The 25,505-nt window shown below is 34.1% G+C and overlaps 1 protein-coding gene across 1 annotated transcript in view; it reads left to right on the forward strand.

Annotated features, from left to right (window-relative positions):
- The window catches only part of Kcnh5 (potassium voltage-gated channel subfamily H member 5), a 303,814-nt gene extending 291,693 nt beyond the window's left edge, over positions 1–12,121 (forward strand). Inside the window, exon 11 of the mRNA XM_046461686.2 lies at positions 332–12,121. Within this exon, the coding sequence (XP_046317642.1) occupies positions 332–1,279 (948 nt within the window). The 3' untranslated portion in view covers positions 1,280–12,121. The remainder of the gene's footprint in view (positions 1–331) is intronic.
- Positions 12,122–25,505: the final 13,384 nt, after the last annotated feature.

Genomic DNA, 25,505 nt, shown 5'->3' on the forward strand with positions numbered 1-25,505 from the left:
AAAAGGTGAAAATATACAAAATATAGGGATGTATTACAGGGAAACTTAAGGGATATATATTTGTTTACTTGTATATGTATACACACAAATATTCAAACACACATATACTAACATATACTCACATTGTAAAGAAGAAGCAAAGCCTCAGCTCAGTTGTTTCAGTCACATTCCCCCCACTGATATACAAGGAAATAGAGCACAGCGAGTAAGTAGGTAGTGTTTCCCCTTGAGAAAGGATCTTCCTATTTGTTCAAGGCTTGGTAAACCATGGCATGTCCATAGAGCATCATGGATCATAAATTCACCTGTTTGACTCTCTCCCATTCCACAGATCATCTTCCGTAAAATCAGTGATGTGAAGAAGGAGGAGGAGGAACGCCTCAGGCAGAAGAACGAGGTGACTCTCAGCATCCCCGTGGACCACCCAGTCAGAAAGCTCTTCCAGAAGTTCAAGCAGCAGAAGGAGCTGCGGAATCAGGGCTCCACGCAGAGTGACCCTGAGAGGAGCCAGCTCCAGGTAGAGAGCCGCTCCTTACAGAACGGAGCCTCCATCACCGGCACCAGTGTGGTGACCGTGTCACAGATTACTCCCATCCAGACATCTCTGGCCTATGTGAAAACCAGTGAATCCCTCAAGCAGAATAACCGCGATGCCATGGAACTCAAGCCCAATGGTGGTGCTGACCCAAAATGTCTCAAAGTCAACAGCCCCATACGAATGAAAAATGGAAACGGGAAAGGGTGGCTGCGGCTCAAGAACAATATGGGGGCCCATGAGGAGAAGAAGGAAGACTGGAATAATGTCACCAAAGCTGAGTCCATGGGGCTATTGTCCGAGGACCCCAAGGGCAGCGACTCAGAGAATAGTGTGACCAAAAACCCATTACGGAAAACGGATTCTTGTGACAGTGGAATTACAAAAAGTGACCTTCGTTTGGATAAGGCTGGTGAGGCCCGAAGTCCTCTGGAGCACAGTCCCATTCAGGCTGATGCCAAGCACCCCTTTTATCCTATCCCTGAGCAGGCCTTACAAACCACGCTGCAGGAAGTCAAACATGAACTCAAGGAGGACATTCAGCTGCTAAGCTGCAGAATGACTGCCCTGGAAAAGCAGGTGGCAGAAATATTAAAAATACTGTCAGAAAAAAGCGTACCCCAGACTTCTTCTCCCAAATCCCAAATGCCACTCCAAGTACCTCCCCAAATACCCTGTCAGGATATTTTTAGTGTTTCAAGGCCTGAATCACCTGAATCTGACAAAGATGAAATCCACTTTTAATATATACATATACATATATATTTGTTAATATATTAAAAATAGTATATACATCTATATACATATGTGTGTATATATAGTATATACATATATATATATATTTTCACTTGCTTTCAATATGATGAACACAATATGGATTTTGATATGTACATATTGCATGTCCAGCTGGATTCTGGCCTGCCAAAGAAGATGATTATTAAACATAGATATTGCTTGTATATTATGCAGTTGACTGCATGCACACTTTACACTGACATTTATTTATATCCTCTATTCTATAATTTTAAAATGTATGATTTTTTTGTTAACTAAGGCAATGTAATATTTGAAGAATCAGGGTCCAACCTGCCAATGTTGCCATGACAAATTTGATCTCAGGCTGAGTATATCAAGCTATCATTTCTTCAATGTTATGTTAAGTTAAATTATAGATTAATGCCAAGGAAGTACCATTTTATGATCTCTTTCCATAGATATTTTTCTGTAACTTAGTGTTAGGTTATTTCCCCTCCATTTAAATACTGTTTTGTTGCCTACGTCGGATAGCAGTGTGGGGTATTGAGAACTTATTGCTATGGGTTTTGTGCATGAATTGCATTTTCACTCAACTATACCTCTCCTTTTTTAACGTTATACTTAGATAGTAATCATTAGCTCTTATGTAAGGAAAACCCTACTGCCTCCGTCTTGGAGAACAGCCGCCATCTTGTAAGCTGACATTATCAATACCATAAACACTCAACTACTCATATAGTGTATATTATTATAAAAATACTGCACCACAGGGTATAAGGGCCTTTTGATAATTCATGTTAGAGATGCCAATTTTCCAAATGTGATGAATGTTCTACATTTGTATTTTTAAAATTTGTTCAAGGGTGTGAGGTTGAAAGGTTCCTTAGCAAAATAACATACAAAAAAATTTATGTAAGTGTATGAAAAACTTACCTATTATGATACAGAATTTAAAAAAATAATGTACACTGATAGACATGTTCTGTTGTGTATCTGGAACTAAAAAAGAATGTCACATGATTGCTGACCCATGATTCTGACTGTAGAGATGACACAAGAAATGTGGAAACCAGCAACCAATGGAGAGATAGATGTTAAGTTGTTCAACTCAGTTAACTGCTTTTCTATGATTTTTTCTGGTTCCAGTTTTGTAAAGCCTTTTTGCACACAGTTTACTGCTGGATTCCTGCTGAGTTGATACAATAGACTACCATGGCTCAGGCAGATCCACTTACAAATGAGGGTAACTAAAGACTGAATGTCATTGTCTTTGGGGTCACAAATCCTCTTCTTAGAAAGTGCCTATTATCAACTAAAAAAGAAGTAACAAAGAGTTGTGTTGTCTATAGCTAGTCTTTCCAGTGATATGCATTGAAACAGAATACACATTCCTTTGTAAGAACCCAAGAGAATTTGTTTCTTTCAACTGAAGTACATTTTTTGAAGATGTTCAGAAAGGCATTCTTTTCAATTAGTGCATGCATGGCATTTAATATTGGGAGCAGGGGAGTTAAGTAATGAGTATCAAGTTGAAAATATATTTCAGTAATTTGTATATCATGGGACCATCTGTACATATATGTTGACATATAAGATGATGGCAGAATCAAAAGAAATATTTTGGTTTATTATACCCATTTTTTTATGAGCTTTTGTAATTATCTTCCAGTGTCCCCAGTCAAATCTATTAGAACTGAAGGACAAGTTATCACCTTAGACTGGAGAAGTGTGAAATAGTAATTTATTTTAAAATGTTGCTATTTTAAAATTTATGTTTGAATTTCTTTATGAATCCTGAGGTGTGCCTGTTTAGGAGTCTCAAAACATGTGTTAAATACCATAGCTTCTATCTTTTTTTTTTCCTTTGTGCAAATAACTTCCATTTCCCGTGATGGAAGTTTTCAGGGGAACATATTTCCATGCTATGCTATGCTACAATATCTACCTATCATAGGCACAAATAATAATAATTATTCTTGTGGAATCAGTCTTGAAATTGAGATTTTTTTTTCATAGTGAGGCTAGTACTTTTTTCTTGACCTCTGATGTTCATTGAATTTCAGGGTAACTTTTTGTTTGTTTAAATCAAGTTTAGCTAAAGTTTTTAAAGGTGAATGAGTGCTATAAACAATTTGAGTACAGAAATTGTTAGCTTCAATCACGTGCTTCAAAAATAATAGTCAATGTAAAGCTGTAAGAGAATGACCGTGAAACAGCAGGATGATTTGAAGTTGCCAGCTACACCTTTGTAAAGGGATGCAAATATTTGTTGCATTCTGACATTGACTCAGTTTTACTTAATTGACCTATAATATTAGTCATGTTGTATTCTCTATCTAAATATATTTTCATATAGGTGGGAAAGAAACAGTGGTTTTGAGCTACTCCAGGCTGTCAGTAAGGGGGAATGCATCAACTGTTTATTTATGGTGCAGTTATCACGGTATTCTTTTTCAGACATCTCAGTCCTCTGTGTGCATGTCATGATGCGGTGCTGAATGCACTCTGCTGTTTTCAGCAGGAACGCATGTATTCAGCAAACATTGTATATAGAGTAGTTTTTAGGTTCCCAGGCTTCACAATTCTTCACAGTAGCATTTACTCCAATTTGAATAAATGGTAAACACTTGCTTTAATACATGCAATAATCATGATACAATCAAGTTCTGTGTCGCCTCAACCATCATATGGACAGTTGAGGCTTTATGGGGGACCAAACCACTGCATGTTTTATTCCTACACTGTATAGATGCTCTTGGTGCATCCAGAGTAAAATTTTTACTATTATACTTCTGAACAATGTACTAATAAGAGTAAATGGATATGTATTTAAAATCCAAACATTTTTCCAAAGCAGCATACACATCTTCAATACTTTTCTATGATGCTATTAGTATAGAAGATCAGATGCTGTATCCTGCACAGGTGGTTGTAACATAATAGCAAAAGTCAAATGAAATTGGAAATGTGAGCTTTGTATCATAACAGCAAGTTTTATCATCAGTGTATAGGGATAGTGTTGCATTATATGTGATCCAGTATATGAAGAACTAACAATAAAAGGCAAATAGAAATTCAAAAGGTCAATGACAATACCAAAGCTTCTGGCATCCCACACTGATGTGAATGGTACTTAAAACTGTTCAGGCAAGGTGATTGAATATAGACTCCTACTTTAACAGTTAAAATGGAAAAAAAATTATTATGACACTGGTTTCATCTCACATGAGTATAGGAGTATAAATATTCTAAGTATTAAGATAAAAACCGAACAACCAACTTAGTGTGGATCACAGGACAGAACATTTGAAACCTGGAGTTGAAAATTCTCCCTAGGACCAATATACATTTCTACAGAACCCAGAAATTTAGTAGGAATATTGATTATGACAAATAACTAACATGTCGTTTTGAAAATTAAACTCATTGATACCCCCAAACAAATCACATTTCCCCTTAGCTTTAAAGAGATTTTATTCACCTGTGAGATCTGGTCCTTTGATGTTATATTTGAAAAAAACAAATTTTTCAACCCCCCCTTTTTTCAAATAAAAAAAAATAGTCTTCAGAAAAGTAATTGTTTTGAAGTGTGCAGTGGCTGATACTTGTAAAATTATTTGTCCTATTTCTAATGAATTCTACTTTCTTGTAAAATTTTTCTTTTGTAACTCTCTGATTCTCTTTTTCTAAATCATGTAATTAATGAGAAAATTTGTCTAGGATGTATGTATCATACAAGGATAACTCTAAAATATGAATATTTTGTAATTGTGAGGCTGTTGTGATTTAATATTTCTTTATTAGATATGCCTGTTTCACTTGTGATTCTTGCTGGGAAGAGGAGAAGAAAGATTTTTTTTTAAACACCCGAGGACAGATATCTGGGGTCTTTCTTGAATTCTGAATCTAGCTTTGTCAAAATCTAGCAGGGTAATTTTGGGTGTGGTAATTGTTTTTAGTGTGCTCAGCATTTCAACTTCCTCACCAATGAATACTAAAACAAAGCTCAGTACAGAACCCTTCTTACATCAAGATGCTGTTATTTCTCAATGGAAAGTAATTTTTCTCTCAGATGAAACTCACATTAAGACAAATTATCTTTTTTTTTTTTGTAGGATATAAACTATGATGTGCCCTCCATCTTTTAGGCTTTGGAAGAAATTTTTCTGAATAGAGGTTGTTGGTGAGAGTTGTAGGTTGCTAAATAATTATCAGCCAGTTACATGGGAGCATGAGACTTGCACATTTTCTGGGAATTTAGAATTATTAGTCAAGTAAATATGGAGAAAATGAAGGTTTTTGAAGGTGGAAGAGGGGTAAATTTTATGGCTTTTCATATTCAATTTAATCAAATTGCTCAGCAGAAATTTTCAATTTTATGAAAAAGCATACAAGTTGTTAAATATTCAAGGTATTCATCCTTTGTCTTCTTATATAAATATAACCGTGATTTACACAAGATAAGTGATTCTACATGGACAGATATTCTTACAACAAAATTCTTAACTACAAAAGAATCCTTTCTAATGACCAATAGGTTTTCCAATGTGTATCTTGAACTTAAAAGAACAGGATAAATAAAGGAAAGCCATATGAATGGCATTGAAAACTACTAATTTGATGTATATTAAGTAACAATGTTTTAACTTAGAACGTTATGTGATTACTTTTTTAATATTTATTCTTAAGTTTTAGGTGGACACAATATCTTTATTTTATATTTATGTGGTCCTGAGGATTGAATCCAGTACCTCGTGCATGCTAGGCGAGTGGTCTACCACTAAGCCACAACCCCAGCCCCATTATGTGATTATTAATATTGATAACTGGAAGAAGCTACTTATAGTCTTTGATTTTTGTAATATTTGTTCATTCTGCAAAGATATCTCTGTATCCTATACTCAAACTATTATTGCTACATACATCATAGTTTTTCTTATTATCACTACATTTTCTATGACCTTTTGAGTAAAGAAAATAAGAGGATATAGAAACAACAAGGAAATATTTATGCATTGGAAGCAATATTTATATTTAGATCTCATTAGGTTTTTGCTAATCATTTTCATCAAACCACAACTTAAAAATGGATATTACAAGTTAAGAATTATGCATATTTTGAAAGCACACATAATTGCCCATGTTAAAAAATATATTAGTTTTAAATGCCTTCTATTTTTGAGTAGAGTTCAAGAGGGTTTTAGGGCATTGGTCATCACTGGCCTTGACATTTTTACTATCCACTTCAGTCCTTCCTATTTATTTGCTAAATGATTAGTAATATTTATATTTTGATCCACCAAAGGCCTGTGACATTACAACTGGTAGTTGCTTTACATATGTATTCTTCATATGTAAATAAGTATTTTCAATCAGCTTTCAACATAAACTTTGTGCTTATAGTCTAAACGTATTAGCAGCTTACATTACAAAATCTTTATGACTATGGCATGGCATTTAGTATTTTTTTAGAGAATTGATAAATATCAATTTGTCACTACAGAGAATATTCATCTTACCTTGGTCTAAGAAAACACAGAGAAATAATGTCCAGGGAGCTACACAATCAGAAAAAAATCAAGGATTCAGGTTTTAAATAGGTTACTGGTGCCAGGCTGCGTGGATTGTGGGAGTCCAATCAGGCTTCATATATGGATCTTTGGAACAAATCTACAAAGAGGAGCACTATGGAGGTTGCAGTGTGATGCATGTAGAAGTAAACATGATCATTGACTGTTTATGGATGCAATCAGAGCAACTGCAGCAAGCTTTGTAAAATTTTAAACTGTTTTAGCTTAACTTTACTGTTGTTCTGTGCAAGTATATGCAGCTTTCTCAATGAGAGGGTTAACTAAGTCTGGATCTGATATTTGTTGGAAAAACACGAAAACATGGGTAGGGAGCAAAAACAACAGGAACACTGGAACAGAAACAAACACATAGCTTCCATATTTCTTTATTTAAAGCATATTTTCCCTTTAGCACATCACCAAGCAAAATGAAAGAACAAATTCACATGCATTTTTCCAAGTATCAAAAAGTACTCAAATATTTAAATAATATGAATTACTAAACTTAATGCAATCCTAAGTATTGAACAAGAAATGAATTCAAATATATCTATATTGCATATATTATTCTTTAGTATTATTTTTTCTTTAAGCAGAGGATTTCTTATGTTTGTAGTACACAATAAGTAACTTGTAAAAAATGCAGTTTTCACAGGTCATAGAACCACTCTTATTCAAATAAACACATGTTTAGGTTTTCTATACCTTTTTCTTGTGAAATTGAGATCTGCAATGAAATATTTTTCTAACACTCTATTTTCAGATTCATCATCCATAAATTTAATATTCATTGGTGTTTTTATTCCTTTCTTTTAGCATTTGCCATCTACTGTGCTAAGGCATCTTTTATTTTTTCCCCAAATTTACAGGTTTTCTTATCTCCTGGATTTCACCCAATTTTTCTCATCAAAAATATTTCCAGAACTAGAGACTGGATAGTAAAACTAATGACTTTGCTCTTAATTCTCTTCCTGAAAATGTAAGTTAGTATGTTTCACATATTTAAAAGACTATTTTTATATTAGTACAGAATACTTTCTAAGTTTCAGTGGTTTTATTTTCCATCCTCATTACATTTCTCCTCAAATCACTTAAGAAAGAATTTGAAAAATTCTTCCCTGCCCATAGGTCTCATTTGTACCTTGAAAATGGTAAAGATAAACCTTTATGATATTCTTTGTGTTATTTCTTTTATAAAAAAAGTGATGGCATAATCCCTACAATTTCAAAAATATATTTCATAGATTACAGTCATAATCAATTTGGGGGGTCATAAAATCTGTGAAGATGAGAAGTGTTAAAAAAGAACACTTTGGATTAGCAAAAAAAATTAATTGAATGATGATACCTAATTAAATGTAACAAATCAATTTGTTAAACAGTATTCACGGTAATTATTATTAATAACTTTAATCTTCAAAGCATTTTATGCAAAACAGTTGGTTCTCAGCCATCTGGTGAGGGCAGAAAGTATCTCACCAAAGTCCAAAGGCCACTGAAACAGTATAGAATTCTCCCACAGTTTCATTATTGTCCTTCTCCACATCTCAAAACACTTGGGAATTCACATAATCAAACAGAGCGTTTCCTTCTACATAGAGTTTGGCAGATTTTTTCATTCTTTATAGAGCATTTATTTACCTTTATTAAACTGCATGATGGAGTTTGGGAATATTTGAAAAATTATTTATGTAGAGAAAATAGCTATACATCTGTATCAACATACTTGTTTACATGGTGCTAGAATATGTAGATGGTTCTAGATTCTAATTAAAATTCTGAGTTATGTAGGGAAGGGGGACAAAACTAGAATTTCTTATGCCTTCTATGTATCAAATGTAAGAATACTGCTCTGTGTTCTAACTCAAGATTTCTTATCTCTTGATTTTTAAGATGAGACCATGTGTGCATGTTTTCTTAGGGTCAAGACCATTTGGATTGGGAACTAGGACGATGATGCAGGCAAGGTCTGAGAGAAGACTGAGAAGGATCTTTTGGCTTTTGTATCCTTAGGCTTAGAAGTCAAACAGTAAGACATATACTGAGTGCTCACTATACTAAGCACTTTATTTAGACTAACAAAAGTAACTCTTGCATCAATTCTATGAAGAAATAGGTTCCAGAACTTGTCCAGCATAGCAATAGCTAATTAACTGCTCACTAAATAGTGAAGTTGAGATTGTAACACAGGCAGTCAGACCTTGGAGAGAAAACTTCATCTTACAGAAATGACATTGTAATCATAAATTCCAAGCCTTTCAAGACTTATAAAATTTCCAAGACTTATAAAATTTCCTTAAGTTAAAATAATTAAAAATAATTGTACCCTATAATATTAATGCAAGTATTTGCTTTTTTCATAGTAGATCAGAACATAGGGCAGAAGTTGAAATCATAACTTGTATAAGTAGAACGTGTCCTGTTCCAGCAATGGAATTTTCCTTCACTTCTCTCCAGTTGAAAGTCAGCAGTAGAATGAAATTGGCAAATGTAGTTCTAAGTAAGAAATAAGTTTGACATATGATCACTGGTATCAATATTTTCTTTTCTAGTTGAACTTTAATCTAAAGAGGTAATGAATAATGGTCAAGGAAAGTAAGATATTATCCGGATTTTTTCTATAATTCATTTTTAATATTAAGATTTGGATGAGACTAGAGAAAGGCTTTATTTTAAAATTTTATTTTTTTGGACTCACTGAATTTTAATATAGATTATTCAGATCTTTTTATTGGTTATACTGATGTTGGCTTCTAGTCCAAATCACTATTAAAATAAATGCATCCTCCAAATGAAATATTTGTGATTAGAAGGGCAATTTGTTTTCTTATTTCCAAATTTAATGAGCTTGTTGTACATATATTTGCTTAAGAGATATTAAGTAATTTTCTCTAATGAAAAAATATGTTAATTTCTAAACTGGCATTTATTTGTTCTACTCTTTGATATCTTTAAAGCAAATGTCTTGAGATAAGGAGGAAAAAAATAAACAAATGAGATATTACTACATTATACTCTGGGATTTTCAGTCCAAATCTTCTTGTTTTCACTTTGTTAATAACAGGGTCGGAGGTAGCCATGAAAAGAAACATCCTGCTTTTTTCTTAACTGTGGAGGACCCCAGTGACACTGTCTACAGATTTTGACAGTTGGCTCACTTCCACCCTGGCTTCTACACAATCACTGTTTTTTTTACTTAAACGAGGTCATGGACTTGTGTTGATTGTTAAGACATTTGGTCAAAGAACAATTGACCTAAAAATGCAACCTGTGGTCATAGTTATAACTATGGGAGGAACAGGGAGAAAGGGGAAAGAATAGCAGTTGCTTCCTCTTAATGATTTTTCTCTGTGTTGTGCCTTTTTAATAATTTTTGTTAGTTTATATAGTATGTGTCATGACCACTAAGATTTTAATGAAACATTAGGAAGAAGTTTGAAAGCTTGCTAAATTATTGTTTTAAATAAATGAGGGCTCCCCTACCCATCAACAAATCTAGAGTATCTAGTTTTGACCTGGAAGCCCAGGTCCCTAAGCACTTGCCTGTTTGGGCTGCATCTTGATTGGGTAAAGAGAGGATGATCTGACCACTCTGTCATTTATGTAGAATCACTGCCTGTTGAGTGATCAGAAGGCCAAAAGATCCACCCTGATGCCTGAATAAAGAGTAACCATAATAACTGATATAAAAAAATCCTTGTCAGATATTTGATCTTTATTGTCAGATCACTTAACTAATTCTTTCCATGGTCAGACTCTCAATGAATTAAGGAAATTGGGCTTCCTGACTAAAAAAAACCTAAAGATAATTGTCGATCACAAAGCTGTTGGTGTCACAGGCTCCTCATCAAGTTTTACAACCAAAGTATGATAGAAAGATTTTTAATGAGGTCAGGAGTGAGCAAATAGGAAGGAGAGCTAGCTGACAAACCATGCAAAAATCACAATAAAGATTCATTTTTAATTCTACGTCAAAGAAAGTTGGGTAGACATTGAGTCTCTAATGTTGGTATATTATGTCCCAGCTCTGAATCATCAACTTACACAAAATGCAAATGTACTTTCATTTAAAATCATGATTAACCTATTTCAGTTTTAGAAAAATTAGTGTTGCAAGTTGCCTTTTGATCTTGCAGGCATTCTTCATGCTGTGATTCTCATGATCTTTGTCAGGTTGGCGTGTGCTGTTCGCTCACATCCTTTGGTTCACGGCACTGGCATCTTTATTCAGGAAATCTCCTTCCATCTTAGGACCTATTCACAGTAAAGGGAAGAAGGAACACACACTTTGTTAGGAACAGATTTTGCAAATGATGGCTATCACATTGAGAATTGGAAACCAATTTAGAATCATTTCTCCCCTAAAACCCTCCCTTTGATTTATTGAAAGAGCAATGACTTCTAGAAATGCTTGGTACTCAGACAACACAAATTACAATGTGAATATTTACGACATAGGGAGAACTGCAGATTCTTTTTATTCTATGGTTTTGTCACTTTGTTTACACTAGTTGCTTCACTTTGTATACTAGAATATAAATTCCTGACTGTAACGCTGATGTTACCATGGGGATTTATTTTTGTAAATCCATAAATGCTTTTGCCACTGCAACCATATTTGTGAGAACTTGGGGATATTAAAAAATGCCTCTTCCTTTAGGGTTAATTCCCTGGAAATAATTGATATAGGTGTGGACCAAGGAAATAATGAAAAACCTCATGCAAGATATTTTAATACCATTATGCTAAGCAGTACTTGTATGCAATTTTCAAAATCTTATTCATGCTAAGCAGATCTTGTTTTTACTTAAACCAAGGTATTGCAACATGTAATATTGAAATTTTGTATGTACTGTTGACTTATCACCTGATGGCTAAGAGGATGTGTGAAAAGATTTTAAATTTGTGACTTTAGGTTCAATTCTGTAAAATTTGTGATCAAAATTCTTTGCAGTTGGGAAGTTTATAGTGATTATCACTTTACTTAAGGTTTGTTCTCAAGAAATAGTCATTTTAAAAAGTGAATTGGCAGGTGGAAGTTTCTAACCCAATAGAATTATGGGTTTTAGCACAATAAATATGCTATATTTCATCAGGGAGGATTAACTTTGATTTTTTCACACTTTATTTAAATGTGGATATTTTTTCATGATACAGAATAAAATGTGCATTTTATGGAACTTGTTTGAATTGGGTCTTTCTTGGAAATTGCTGTTTTTAACTTGGTTGAATACATGAAGAGCCCCACAATACAAAAACAGGAAAGAATGGATTTAGGGAAAAGTCTTTTGATATTTTAGCTTTGCCAATGTTACTTTTAAAATATTTTCCTCTGATAAATTATACTGGCTTGTATAAGTAAGAAAATTGAAATAGTATCATATCAGAAGTTAACATTTTAAACCTAGCAGGAAATTTGATTTAGAAGGTCTCTCTCCACCATAAATGATAATGATCAGATCTAAATAGAATTTTGGAGAAATTTTTATTTTAAAATGGTATTTATTTTAATGTTCCTTAATTCTATTAATATATTAAATTCTATTAATGTCATGACATTATGAGTTTATTTCAAGATATACAAAGATGAAAATTTTTTATCTTTTTAGAAAAATCATGAATGATTTTGTCATTATTATTATTATTATTATTATTATTATTATTATTATTATTATTTTAGTACTAGGGATTGAACACAGGGATGCTTAACCACTGAGCCACATTCCTAGAGTCCTCCACCCCTTTATATATTTTATTTAGAGCCAGTGTCTTGCTTAGTTTCTCATGGCCTCTTTTAGTTGCTCTGGGTGGCTTTGAATTTATGATCCTCCTGCCTCAGCCTCCCAAGCCACTGGGATTACAGATGTGCACCACTGTGCCTGGCCATCACTATCCCTTATTAAAAAGCAAAAGCTCAATAATATAGTAAGATTTTAACATAAGAACTACAATTTTTTTCTAATTAGGGAAACATAAGTTTAATTAATTTTTAACATCACTTGGAAGAGTTATTCAGGCATATTTAGTTGTTCTCCAAAACTATATTTTAATTGGAGAGCAATTACATAAAATTTCTTTTCTGCTATGGAATTACTAGGGTATAATTGGGGGGGAATTTCAGACTCAGCTATCAATGACACGGGAACCAAGGAATGGCAATCATACAGAACTAAAGAGGCAATCAGAGTGGAGGGGTGTTTTCTACACAGATTTTCTTTAGCAACTGCTTTCTCCACGTTTTGTCCCTCATTTCCTTCTTGTTTCCTTCTATGCACATACTGTCTACCATTCATCAATTAATTACAATCTTTTCTTATAGTTCTGTGGTAATAACTCAGTTGAGAAAGATACCATGTTCTCAAAACATGATAAACATACAGATATTCATGAGAGAACATTCAAGCACTAAATGCCAATAAATCGGGATGATACCAGACTTTCTATCCTATCGGATATTTCTCCTGGGATTGTGATGAAGGATGGAACACATTTTAACCTTCCAAACCTCATTTTCAAGGCCAGCGTGCTTCCACTCCCAACCAGCAAAGGCTTTGCTTTGTCAGATTGTTGAAGACAGTTTCCCCATATCGAGTACATTTTGTTTAATCTAAACGAATCAGCACAATGTGCTTTCATTTGATTAAATAAGGTTGTATCCAATCCAGTGACTCAGAATCAACTTCTCATGGCTGAAAGGGACATTGGAAGTGAATCAGCACCACAACTATTTTGAGAAACAAAGAAACCAAGAACTGGCAAGGTAAGTAACCCCGGAAGTTATATGAATACTTAGAGGAGGAGCTGGGACTAAAATCCAGTTGTGTTGACACTGAGTCTGACCTTTTTACCACTGTATCACATGCTTCTGGGGTTTTCCACAATGTAACACACACACACACACACACACTCTCACACACACACACACACACTCACATGCACTTTAGTTGATGTCATTGAAGATGCTGCTTGTCCCATCTTTGTTGCTTCAGATTAATAGTTATGTGTCCAAGTATGTGATTCAGATAAAGATGCATATGTCCTTTATTTCAGTTTTTGCAAATTAATATTAGTATCTCGTAAAAGGTCTGTTTTCTCTCTTTGATACTAAGATTGCTATTTAACATCGTATACTCAGGATCTTCAGTGTGCAACTAGGAGTTTTAGAATCAGAGCTAGACAGATCATCAGTGTGTTATATCTGGATAAGACTACATAGTTGGCCCAGACTTCAAGAATACTTAAAAAAGATTGTTCGGATGCTGACCACCTCAGATCACTGTGAGATGAGTAGAAACTGGAACTTTTGGGCTTCTTGTCTCCTGTGGGCCCATGAGTGCACCAAACATAGCTTTCTGTTTTGATTCTGTTCTCAGGTGCCCAGACTTAACTCTTTCAGTGTGTATATGCATACACGTGTGGGCAGATGACATTTTCCTTGGTTCTTAAAATTCTCTAGGACTATTCCCATGAAAGAGACATGTGTATCTATGTCCACAGTTTATAAATAACAGTGCTTAATACAATTAGTGGCCAGTGGAGAAGTACCAGCCTCTGGTCATCTGGTGTCATTTGGCTCTTGAACCAACGTTACTCCCACCTTCAGCTAAACCCAAAGCATGGGTTGTCTTCCACAGCTGAATATTCTGTTGAAGCCCAATGTCAGACTTTTCTGGAAACGCTTCAAGCTAATGCCCTGTGAGCAATTCACTGATTGCCAGGAACAACACCTGGGTTTTAGAAGGAAGGCAGAATTTTAACTGTTTCAGGTCTATAAGTGTCCATGTTCTCTGCTGTTAACACCCTTCCCTCAACTCTTAACAATTTGAGAAAGAAGGGAGATTTTCAGAGCCCCAGATCTCTGCAGCGTGCAGATGCTCTCTCCTCTTCCCTGTAGTTTTCCACTCTGCTAAAAGCTGGGCTAGAAGAAGAAACACTGCAGGTAACCTTGAGCTGGTAGGTTTGTGGCTCCCTGCCTGACAGAAGAGGCTCCCTTCCTGACATGATACCGGGACTACCTTCCAATCCTTACAGTGTCACAAGACCTGCCTCCCTTCTGCATACATCCTGACAGGATGGAACAGAAGGCTAATTCACTTTACTGGAGGGAATTTGAATGTACATCCACTAATAATGGGTCTCAAAAGTTACATTGTATCTCTCCTCACTTTGATGGTTTAATTACATTTGTTGTCAAATGTAGTAATAAAATCTGTATAAATTTGAGATTTTTTTCTTTGGCAGGTTGCTATGACTTCATAATAAATGGGATTTATTTAGCTTAGATGAGCATCAGCCATGAAGTAAAACTCAGTCTCATTTTTATCTACGTTGACTGCTTAGAGCAAACACATCTCCTTCATTTGTTGAACTTACTGCTGGAGTTTGTTGAGGTGATAAAATGGAATTAATGACATTTTACATTTTTGACAATGTCTTCACTATTCAAGATACTTTGAATTTTCTATGTATTAGCAGATAGGCACTTATTTATACAACTTGATGGTGAAAAAAATAATTACATACTTTTTCAAAGTTTCTACACAATTTTTTTTACCACTCAAAAGGGTTGGAACTGTCCATGTAGACCTATAATTCTCAATTGCGGGGGGGGGGGCAGTTTTGTTCCCAGCATCCATTTGGCAATTTCTGGGAGCATTTTTGGTCATCTAATTGGGGGGAGAGTGCTACTGGTATAGTGAGTAGAGACCAGAATGATGCCCAACATTCTACAAGGAACAGGACAGCCCTCCCCATCAGGCATTATCCAGCCCTAGATGTCTGAGGCACTGAGGTGGAAACATCCTACTTTAAACTACCTATGACATACTCGTTTCCCTTTTTCAAATTATAAAACTCATAATGCAAATGATTTGACCCACAAATGGAATCTAGTTGTCTTCTTCAGAAAGTAACCCCTGAGAAAATTCTTAGAAATAAACTCAAGCACCACAATAGCAGCTGGGGTTATGGCATGGCACCCCCAGTTTTCAGCCTTTTCAGTGTATATGTCATCTACACCCCACTGTCCTTTCCCACCTGATGGAATAGAGCAGACCACACCCTGCCATGGTAGAAAAACAACTCTCAATCCAATGGTGCACCTTCCAGCTCAGCATAGATCTTTCAGAATATAACTTTTTTAAAAAAATTGTTCTAATTAGTTATCCATGACAGTAGAGTGTGTTTTGACACATTGTACACAAATGGGGGCACAACTTCTCATTCCTCTGGCTGTACGTGGTGGTGCAGAGTCACACCTGTAGTGCAATCACACATGTATATAGGGTAATAATATCTGCTTATTATACTCTCCTTCCCATTTCCACATCCCTTCCCCTCCCCTCTAGTTAACTATTCATATATTTATACTGGCTTCCTAAATGTGAAATTTGTACATTGAAATACAATGGATAAGTTTTTAACTTTTATTTTGGTAGAATTTGCTCAGCCATCAAATGACTCTTGTAAGTACCCCTGAAGTTACAAATCAGCCTTTTTTTTAACAGACCAAGTCTGTTATAGTTTAAATTGTAAAGGATCACTAAATATTGGCATAACATGTTTCTCAGCACTCATTATAGTCATTGGAAAGAGAGTCTCCATGGATTAACTGTAGCCAAATTCCTTTCCTCATTTGCTCTCTTTACCTTCTTAGTGGTACACAGCTCTGACTGATTCATTAAAGAATCTTTGGAAAGGAGAGTCTATGTTCCAGGCAGCTATGGGCTCTCCTGTGTACACTCAATGCACAATTCATTGAGGATCCTGCTCACGTTCATGTTTCCATTACCACTATTATTGCAAATCTTCCTGAATGTGATGACTTCTACATAATTACATACACATACATCTCATTCATATGAGTGAAATGAGCTTATGAGGCAATTAATAATACTAACTGAATAGCAAACACTCTCATTTCCTTGTGAAATAAAGCAATGTCTAGAAATATTTCTTGACTCCAGGAATCTCATATCCCTTAGCCTTGCTGGTGATTCATAGTTTGTTTACAAATGAGTTTTGTCTGTTATTGAAACATTAATGCCAGGTGCAGAGATCTATTGGAGAACCTGTCATTACAAAACCTTATTGCCTTTTAACAAATAATTTTAATTAAGCATAATTTAAAAAGCATAAATTCACTCATTGTAAGTGAAGAATTCTATGATTTTCAGTGAATTTATATAGCTGTTCAACCATCACCATAACCCAATTCTAGAACATTTCCATTACTCCAAAATGGTCCCTCATACATATTTTTAGTCAACCTCCACTGCATGCCAAGTCCCAGGCAATCATTGATCTGCTTTCTGCTTCTATAAATTTGCCTTCACTGGAACTTTTATTTAAATAGAATTGTATAATATATTGGTTTTTATGTGTAAACTTCTTTTGCTGAAAATGTTTTGGAGGTTAATCCATGTTGCATGTGTCAATAATTTAATTTATTGCTGAATAATAGCACAATATGCAGTTATACCACACCTTGTTTATCCATTCACCAGCTAATGGACATTTGGATTATTTCCAGGGTTTTTTTGGTATTATGAATAATACTGTTCTAAACAATTACATGCAAGTCTTCTGTGTGGACATATGTTTTCATTTGCCATGGGTAGATACATAGAAATAGAATTACTGGGTCCTCTGGTAAGTGTATTTTTAACTTTCTAAGAAAATACTGAAGTGTTCTCCAGAGTTACTGTACCATTTTACATTTCTATTGGCAGCATACATGATGGTTTCAGTTTCTCTGTAATCTTTCACATTCTAGTGGTTCTATAATGGTATCTTATTGTGATTTGAATGTGCATTTTCCCAATGACTAATGATATTAAGCATTTTTAATGTGTCATTTCCATATCTTCTTTGGTAAAATGTCTATTGGAATATACCACATTAAGAGAATGTTAAATCTCTCATCTTTCTTTCGCCTCTTAGAAGTACTTTTAAGCTCCATGGGTTAACAATTAATTGATTTTTGATCTATTAGACTATGTTCATTTCAGATATTTTAGTAAATTAGTAGGGAGAGAGGTCAGGCACCCATGCTCTTGCTATTACAAAGCTATTTTACTGCTTAATATGTCTGAATATTTCCAGGAACCCACTTAGACTACGTACTAAATATGGCTAAAAAAATATTCTGATGCTGGTAGTATATGCCTGTAATCCCAACAACTCTATAGGGTGGGGAAGACTGCAAGTTCAAGACCATCCTCAGCAACTTAGTAAGACCTTCAGCAACCAAGTGAGACCCTATCTGAAAATAAAAAAATAAAAAGGACTAGAGATGTGGCTCAGTAGTAAAGTGCCCTTGGGTTCAATCCCCAGTACCAAAAAAGAAAAAAATACTTTACTATTACCTCAAAGACTGATTTTGAAAAGAAATTCAGGATGTATTTACCTAAATAAATGCTAAATTAAACTATAAGAAACATCAAAGGTAAGCACCTTAAAAATTAAAAATAGGCATCTAGGAAAATTTTGCTCCTTGCAATCCAAGGCTATTGTGGCTGGACCTATTACTTTTTCAACTCTCTTTGTTAGATTGTTTATGAAAAGTCACTTAGTGGTTCTATTCCTTCAGTAAGCTGTGCTTTTCATTGTTGCGTATTTTAAGTAAAACTAAAATAAAAAGATTCTTCTAAATTTATAAAGCAGGATGTATGGTTTTATAACTGTATTCTGTTTAGAAAAATTATAGTTTGATTCACAAGCTTAAGAAATGCAATTATATGGAATTTAAAAGTCTACCTTTGTTGGTTTGTATTGTAAACTTTTTCCTTGAAAGTTGTGAGGAAAATATTTTTATTGTTTGACTTCCTGGCTATGGGTCATTTTTCCAGAATAATTTGATAAAAAAAAATCTTGAGCTATTTTAGTGTGAAAAAGAGCATACTTGTTCACACTTAAAGGGGTTTGGTATTGCTCCAAATGAAGTCTTTTGACTTACTTTTTGCTGTAACATCTCAAACCACAGTAAAGATGAGAAAGAAGATGCCTGTTGAAAGTGCTTTATGTTTTTTTGTCCTGTGCTTATAAAGTGTAAACCGAGTCCTCACTAATTTATACAATGAAATCCCATTCCCATTCTCCTGACTCCATGACCTGGTTCTTTGGAGGCTGAGGCTATATTTCTTGGGCTCCCCTTTTACTTCAACATCTGGCAGAATCATGTATGTAGAATATATCCAGTAATTATTTATTGACTAAACAAATGTTGAATGTTATCTTAACATTGTTAAATGTCAACACTATAAAATGTTGAATGAATATCTTAATACCTCACTGGCCTGGCTCACAGTCCTTTGTTCAGTATTTTCAGGTTTCTTCAAATGTGTTCCTTTGAGTTCAATATGGATAAAATGAATAGACCAACATTGTATATTCTGGCATAATGCCAATAAGTTTATGGAATACATGGCATTATTAATATATAATCATACCACCATAATATGTGCTTTATTTTATAAACATGCATTAGATACTTATTGTATAAAACGATATGCCTTGAAAGGGAGAATTACAGAAGGAAATAAGAGAGAGATCTTTCCTTTGGAGGAGCTTGGAATTCAGAGTAAGAGACTGACAGGTATGTAAATAATACAAAGGACTAAGTACAAATGGAAGGAATGGGGTAGAGAGGCAGAGAAAATTTTGACTGTGGAAAGAATCATCCTCCAAATGGGAATATGGAGGACATATCATGCCCCAACTTTTATTTCCAGGGATGTTGAACTGCAAGGAGGAAAGAAGTGAACAAACCCTACTCTTGAGCCTCAGAAATGTGGCTAATGGTAAATCCAGAGTACACCCTACCCAGTACAAGGGAGCTGAAGTGCATGAGGGTGATATCCAATACTCCTCCCCTATCTGTGGTTCCACTTTCTGAAGTTACCTCTGGTCTGAAAACATGAAAAGGAAAATTCCAGAAATAATGTGAACATTTTAAATTGTGTACTCTTCTGAGTAGCATGATGAAATTTGCTGTCCTGCTCCGACACACCTGGGTCCTGAATCATCTCTTTGTTCAGCCTATCTATGCTGTATACACTACCCCCCATTACTCATTTAGAAGCTGTTCAGGTTGTCAGATCAACTGCTGCAGTACTGCAGTGCTGAGCTCAAGCAGTCTTTATTTTATTTAGTAATGGCCCCAAAGCACAAGAGTAGTGATGCCATTTTATTGTATAACAGTGCATTGTTATAATTTTTCTATTTTGTTAGTAGTTATTGTTATTAATCTTATCCTATGCCTAATTTAAACTTTAATATAGGTAGGTAAGTATAGGAAAACCTCATAGTATATATAGGTTGAGTACTATCCATGGTGTCAGGCATCTACTGCGAGGTGTTGGAACAAATCTCCAAAGGATAAACAGGGACAACTATATGTAATTTTCCATACCGGATGTATTACTTTGTCTGAGCATAGATGTGTTAATTTACCACATGACCCAAGTGATTCAAGGTCTTTTCTTGGTTGGTTAAAGATTTAAAATTTAAAGAAACTATATTTATTTTATTGGATAGCAATAAGAGTGAAAAATCTGTGGCCTATAGAAGTAAAGATGCACCATTCTGTTTTCTAACTTTTGAAAGTGTTTTGCCATTCCAGAAGTTCATAAATATTGCAAAGGTCATCCCATCCCAATATTACTGTCTATTAGTAAATGAAATTTGTATCATTTAGTAGTATCCTTTTGGGTGTAAGGCTGCAAAACCTTTTGACATCTTTTCAATTAAAAAATGTATAAAAATTATTTGTAATGCTTTCTAGCAAAATTTTTTTATTAATTATTTTTTTTGTTTTGAAGTAATTATAGAAACACAGGCAGTTTATAAGTTAGTACAGAGAGGTCCTGTGTATCCTCACTCAGTTTACCCCAAAGGTTGTGTTTTACTAATTATAGTTTATGATCACAACTAGGAATTTGATATTGGTTCAATGTATATTTATAGTAGCTGGTCATTGTATCACGTGGGTAGATTTGTCTAACCACCACTGCAATCACAGTATACAATTACAGCATCATCACAAAGATCTCCTTTGTGCTGATATTTTATGGTTGCTCCCTCCTCCCTGCCCCACTCATCCCTAAAACCTAACAACTGCAAATTTGTTTTCCAGGCCTATAGATTGCACCCAACTGTAATCCAGCGGCTGGGAAGGCTGAAGCAGGAGATTGCAAGTTCAAACCCAGTCTAAGCAGCTAAGTGAGGCCCTAAGCAACTTAGCAAGACTCTGTCTCTAAATCAACAAATAAATAAATAGTCACAAAGTATGTGACCTTTTGAGACTGGCATTTTCCATTCGGCTCAATGCCCTGAAGATCATGCAAGTTGTTGTGTATAGTCATAGTTTATTCTTTGATTGTTCTGCAGTGTGAATGTATCATAGTTTGTTTCACCATTTGCAAGTGTTTTGGCTGTTTGCATTTTCAGATTATTACAACTAAGTCTTCTTTGAACAACTGTACACAGACTGTTGTAGCAACTCAGTTTCATTCATCTGGGCTAAATGGTCAGGATACAAATTGCTTAGTCCTGTGGTAAGTGTAGGTGTAGTATTTTAAGAAACAAATTTCTTCCCAGAATGACTGCATCGTTTTACAGTACCACTAACAACATATGAGAGCTTCATTCTCCACATTGTTTGGTATTGTCACTATTTATCACTTGAGCTATTCTAATAGAAATATGATATTACATGGTAGCTTTAATTTGCATTTCTCTAATGACTAGCAATGTTGAATTTCATCCTTTGATGTCCTTATTTGCCATTGCTATATCCTTTTCAGGGAAATGTCTCTTCATATATTTGTCATTTTCCAATTGAATTGTTTTTTTTTTTTTGAATGTTGTGTCCTAAGAATTAGTTAAGTATTTATTTTAAATATGAGTCTTTTGTTTGACTTGTAATTTTTTTCTCCCAGCTCATAGTTTGTCTTTTCATCTTTTTTTTTCTTCTTCTTGTTTTCAACAAGTTTCACATGGTAGGCAAATGTTCTACCACTGAGCTATAGCCTTAGTCTTTTTTCATTGTATTTACTGGATCTTTCAAAAAGCTGAGTTATTTAATTATTTAATTATAATTAAGTCCAATTTATAGATTTTTAAATAGGGATAGTGTTCTGTCACCATGCCTATAAACTCCTCATGTATTCTTAGGTGTTCTGTGTTCTAAGTTTTAGATTTTTATGTTTTACATTTAAATCTAGGATCCATTTTGAGTTAGTTTTTGTAAAAAGTGTAGTATTTAGATTGGGATTTACTGCTTTGCCTATAGATGTCTAGCTATTTAAAAGCATTTGTGGAAAAATTTATCCTTCTTCCACTGAATTATTTTTGCTAAGAAAATCAGCTGACTTTATAAATCTGTCCCATTTTTTGTGTCCCTCTGCCAATACCACGTGATTGTGATTACTGGAGCTATATAATAAGACTTAAAACTGGGTAAAGTAATTCTTGCAATTTATTCTTATTTTTTCTAGTTTAAAAAAATCTATTCTGGTTCCTTTCATTTCCCATGTAAATTTTAAAAGAATTTTGCCTATATCTACAAAAATATCACTAAGCCTTTATATAAATTTGGGGAAGAATTGATAACTTTGCTATGCCGAGTCTCCCAATCCATAATATAGTTAGTATATCTCCCTGTTTATTTAAGCTTTTGATATCTTTAATCAGAATTGTGTAGTTTTCAAGATATAAGTTCTCTATATATTTTGTTGGATTTATACCTAATATTTCTCTCTTTTTGAGTAATCTTATATAGTAACGTAGTCTTACTTTGGTTTTCACATGGTATTGCTAATATGTAGAAATATAATTGATTTTTGTGAGTTTCTCTCTCCCTCTTTGGCCTTAATGAACTCACTCATTAATTCTAGAAGTGTTTTTGTAGCACCTTTGGAGATTCTATCTATATAATCATGTCATCTGCAAATAGGAACAGTTTTACAACTTCCTTTCTGATCTATATGCCTCCTCCACCCTTCTGTTTCTTCTCTTAATGTGCTGGCTAAAGCAGTTAGAGATGAAAGAAAACACTGTGGGCTATGACTATGCTAAGGTAACAATGAGAGTTTAACTTGATAGGTCAAAGTGTACAGATAGGTATCAAACTCCTCCATTAAACTTCTGATACAATTGGGAGAAGGGACAGGTGAGATGATTTATACTTACAATAAGAAGGACCTTAAATGCCAGAGTAAATGATAAGGTCTGGTGTAAGAACAAGTTATGAATGTAAAATGACATATTGGATAAAGAATCTACAAACTATTATTTTTCATAATTTCCCCCCAAATTGGAAGGTAAAACCCATATTTTGCACTTTTGAAATATATTAGAATTTTATCCTCATTTCAGAGTCTGGAGTCTGAGATCTTAAAAATTCAAGGAACAGAAAGCTTTTCGAAGGAAACTAATTTTGAAGTGTGTGTGTGCGTGTGTGTGTGTGTGTGCAAAAAATGTTATTTAAATTAATTATTTTTACTTTTTCACCTTTTATTTTATCATCTTTGTTAAACAACAAATCTATACTTTCTCACAAACCCTCTTGCCCATGATTATTAAACTTTTCCTTTAGAGATAAATCTGTTAGAGTATGTTTCAAGGAGATTCTTCAGATGAATTAAGGATAGGTAAAATATTTTCAAATAATTTACAAAGACTGACAAATTTAAATAATCTTTATTTCTCACTATAAATAAGAGTTGGCCAAAGAAAGCTAAAAATAACTTCTAGTCTTAGCACATTCATTGAAGATATGTGTAGGGTGGAGTCTGTGTTAGATGTTATAAAATACAAGCAAACAAAAGACAAGCTGAAAATGGATTATAAAGCATCTTTCTGTTAAATCTAGTCATGAATACTTTGTTCAAATACAGACTTGTATCATTTCTTAGGGGATTTTGTTGTCATGACAACAAGTTTTACAAGAATATTTTCAACTTCCATAGTTAGAATTACACAGAAAGAGTTTGATACAAGAACACAGGTGAGCTTTAGTTATTTTCTTTGGCTAAAGTCCTCTGCTTTATTACAGTCATATCCTTGAAAAAAATTATAGAGCTAACACTACTTTCTTCTGCAAAATTAGGTCTTTTGCTATAAGGATTTTTATTTCCTGAGAAAAGGAATTTAAAAGGCTCAAATTTTTCTCAGTTTTAATACTATTATATTGAAAGGTAATTTGTAATGAATAAGCCACGATGACATCTATTACATGAAAGGACTTTGAAATTACATTGTCTCATGTAGAGATAAATTTTGATGATAATTGTAAGTCAAACATAGTTGAAAATATAGGTTGAATACGAAAATACTATTAAGAATGTGATGGCAGTCATTCTGCATTGGACATATTCTTTTATCTTACTTGAAAATCTCATAATGTAAAAAAAGGGGGTAAAAAACTTCTGATCCTATTTCTCCTTTGCAAATGATTTCAAGATAAATGAAAAATCGTGTGTGTGTGTGTGTGTGTGTGTGATTTTCAAGTTGTATACACATATATTACTGATTTATAGCTATGCACTTAACAGATAGTAATCTTCCAAATAATCAACACACAAAGTGTGTTGATTCCTAAAGAGGTAATAGGTGCTAGGTTTTTTTTTTTTTCTAATGTGATGCTGAAGATTGAACCCAGTGCCTCACTTGTGCTAGGCGAGTGTTCTACAACTGAGCCACAACCCCAGCCCACCTATGAAAAATTGTTTTCTATGTGTGTAATATGAAGTGTAATGCATTCTCTTGTCATATATAACAAATTAAAATTAAAAAAAAATAAAAAAGAATTAGATACCAAGGTTGAAACATACAGTGTTGTGGTTAATCTGTAATTTCTGTTAATAATATATGTAATATTTACTTATTAAAGATAAGAACCATACACTTAAAAAAGAGGTAAGAGGTGGAAAATCTGTATTTGATGATTTTAAAAACCTTTAATATTCTAAAATATTTAAAAATCATCATTTGAGTCAAGAGCAGCCCTTTATCATAGTAGCTTAATAGGACTCAGATTTTAGTGCTTTTATCTTTATCCTCCTTGTCACTTTGAGAATGTTTTTTCTAACCCTAGACATAGGAGACCATTCTATCCTACTAACATTCTAGAAAGATTCACTTTATGATTGCCTTGCCTATTGATTACAATAACTCATACAATATATAATAAATTTCAGCTAGAGTTTGAGGAGGAAATATGTTCCTTGGGTTCTAGCCTACCTCTACCGTACGTATAGTAGAATGGAGCCTTAAGCAAGGTTTTTTACTCTTACGTGGTTTTTTTTTTTGTTACCTTTTATCCAAAATGGGGCTAGTATTACTTTGATAGAACTTTCAGGGATTCCTGGTCCTATTGGTTGTCTGATTTACCCAGGCAGAAATCTAAATTGTACAGATGGCTACTAGAGTTCCATCCACATCATCTGCACTCCAAGCAGCAGATCTCAGAGAAAGAAACAAGAAGAGTGAGCTCAATCTTTGAAAGGGATTCCTAGAAACAGTACACAACACTTCAGCTCACAACTCTCCTTGGTGAATTAGTGACATAGCATTACTTAGCTTACAAGGGTGACTGGGAATGTGTTGAGCTTTAGCAAGGTGGCAATATGGCTGGCCAAATA

This window comes from Marmota monax, unplaced genomic scaffold (genome assembly GCF_021218885.2).
Source record: "Marmota monax isolate L192 unplaced genomic scaffold, Marmota_monax_Labrador192_F-V1.1 WCK01_AAM20220418_F8-fsc00001, whole genome shotgun sequence".
Lineage (NCBI taxonomy): Eukaryota > Metazoa > Chordata > Mammalia > Rodentia > Sciuridae > Marmota > Marmota monax.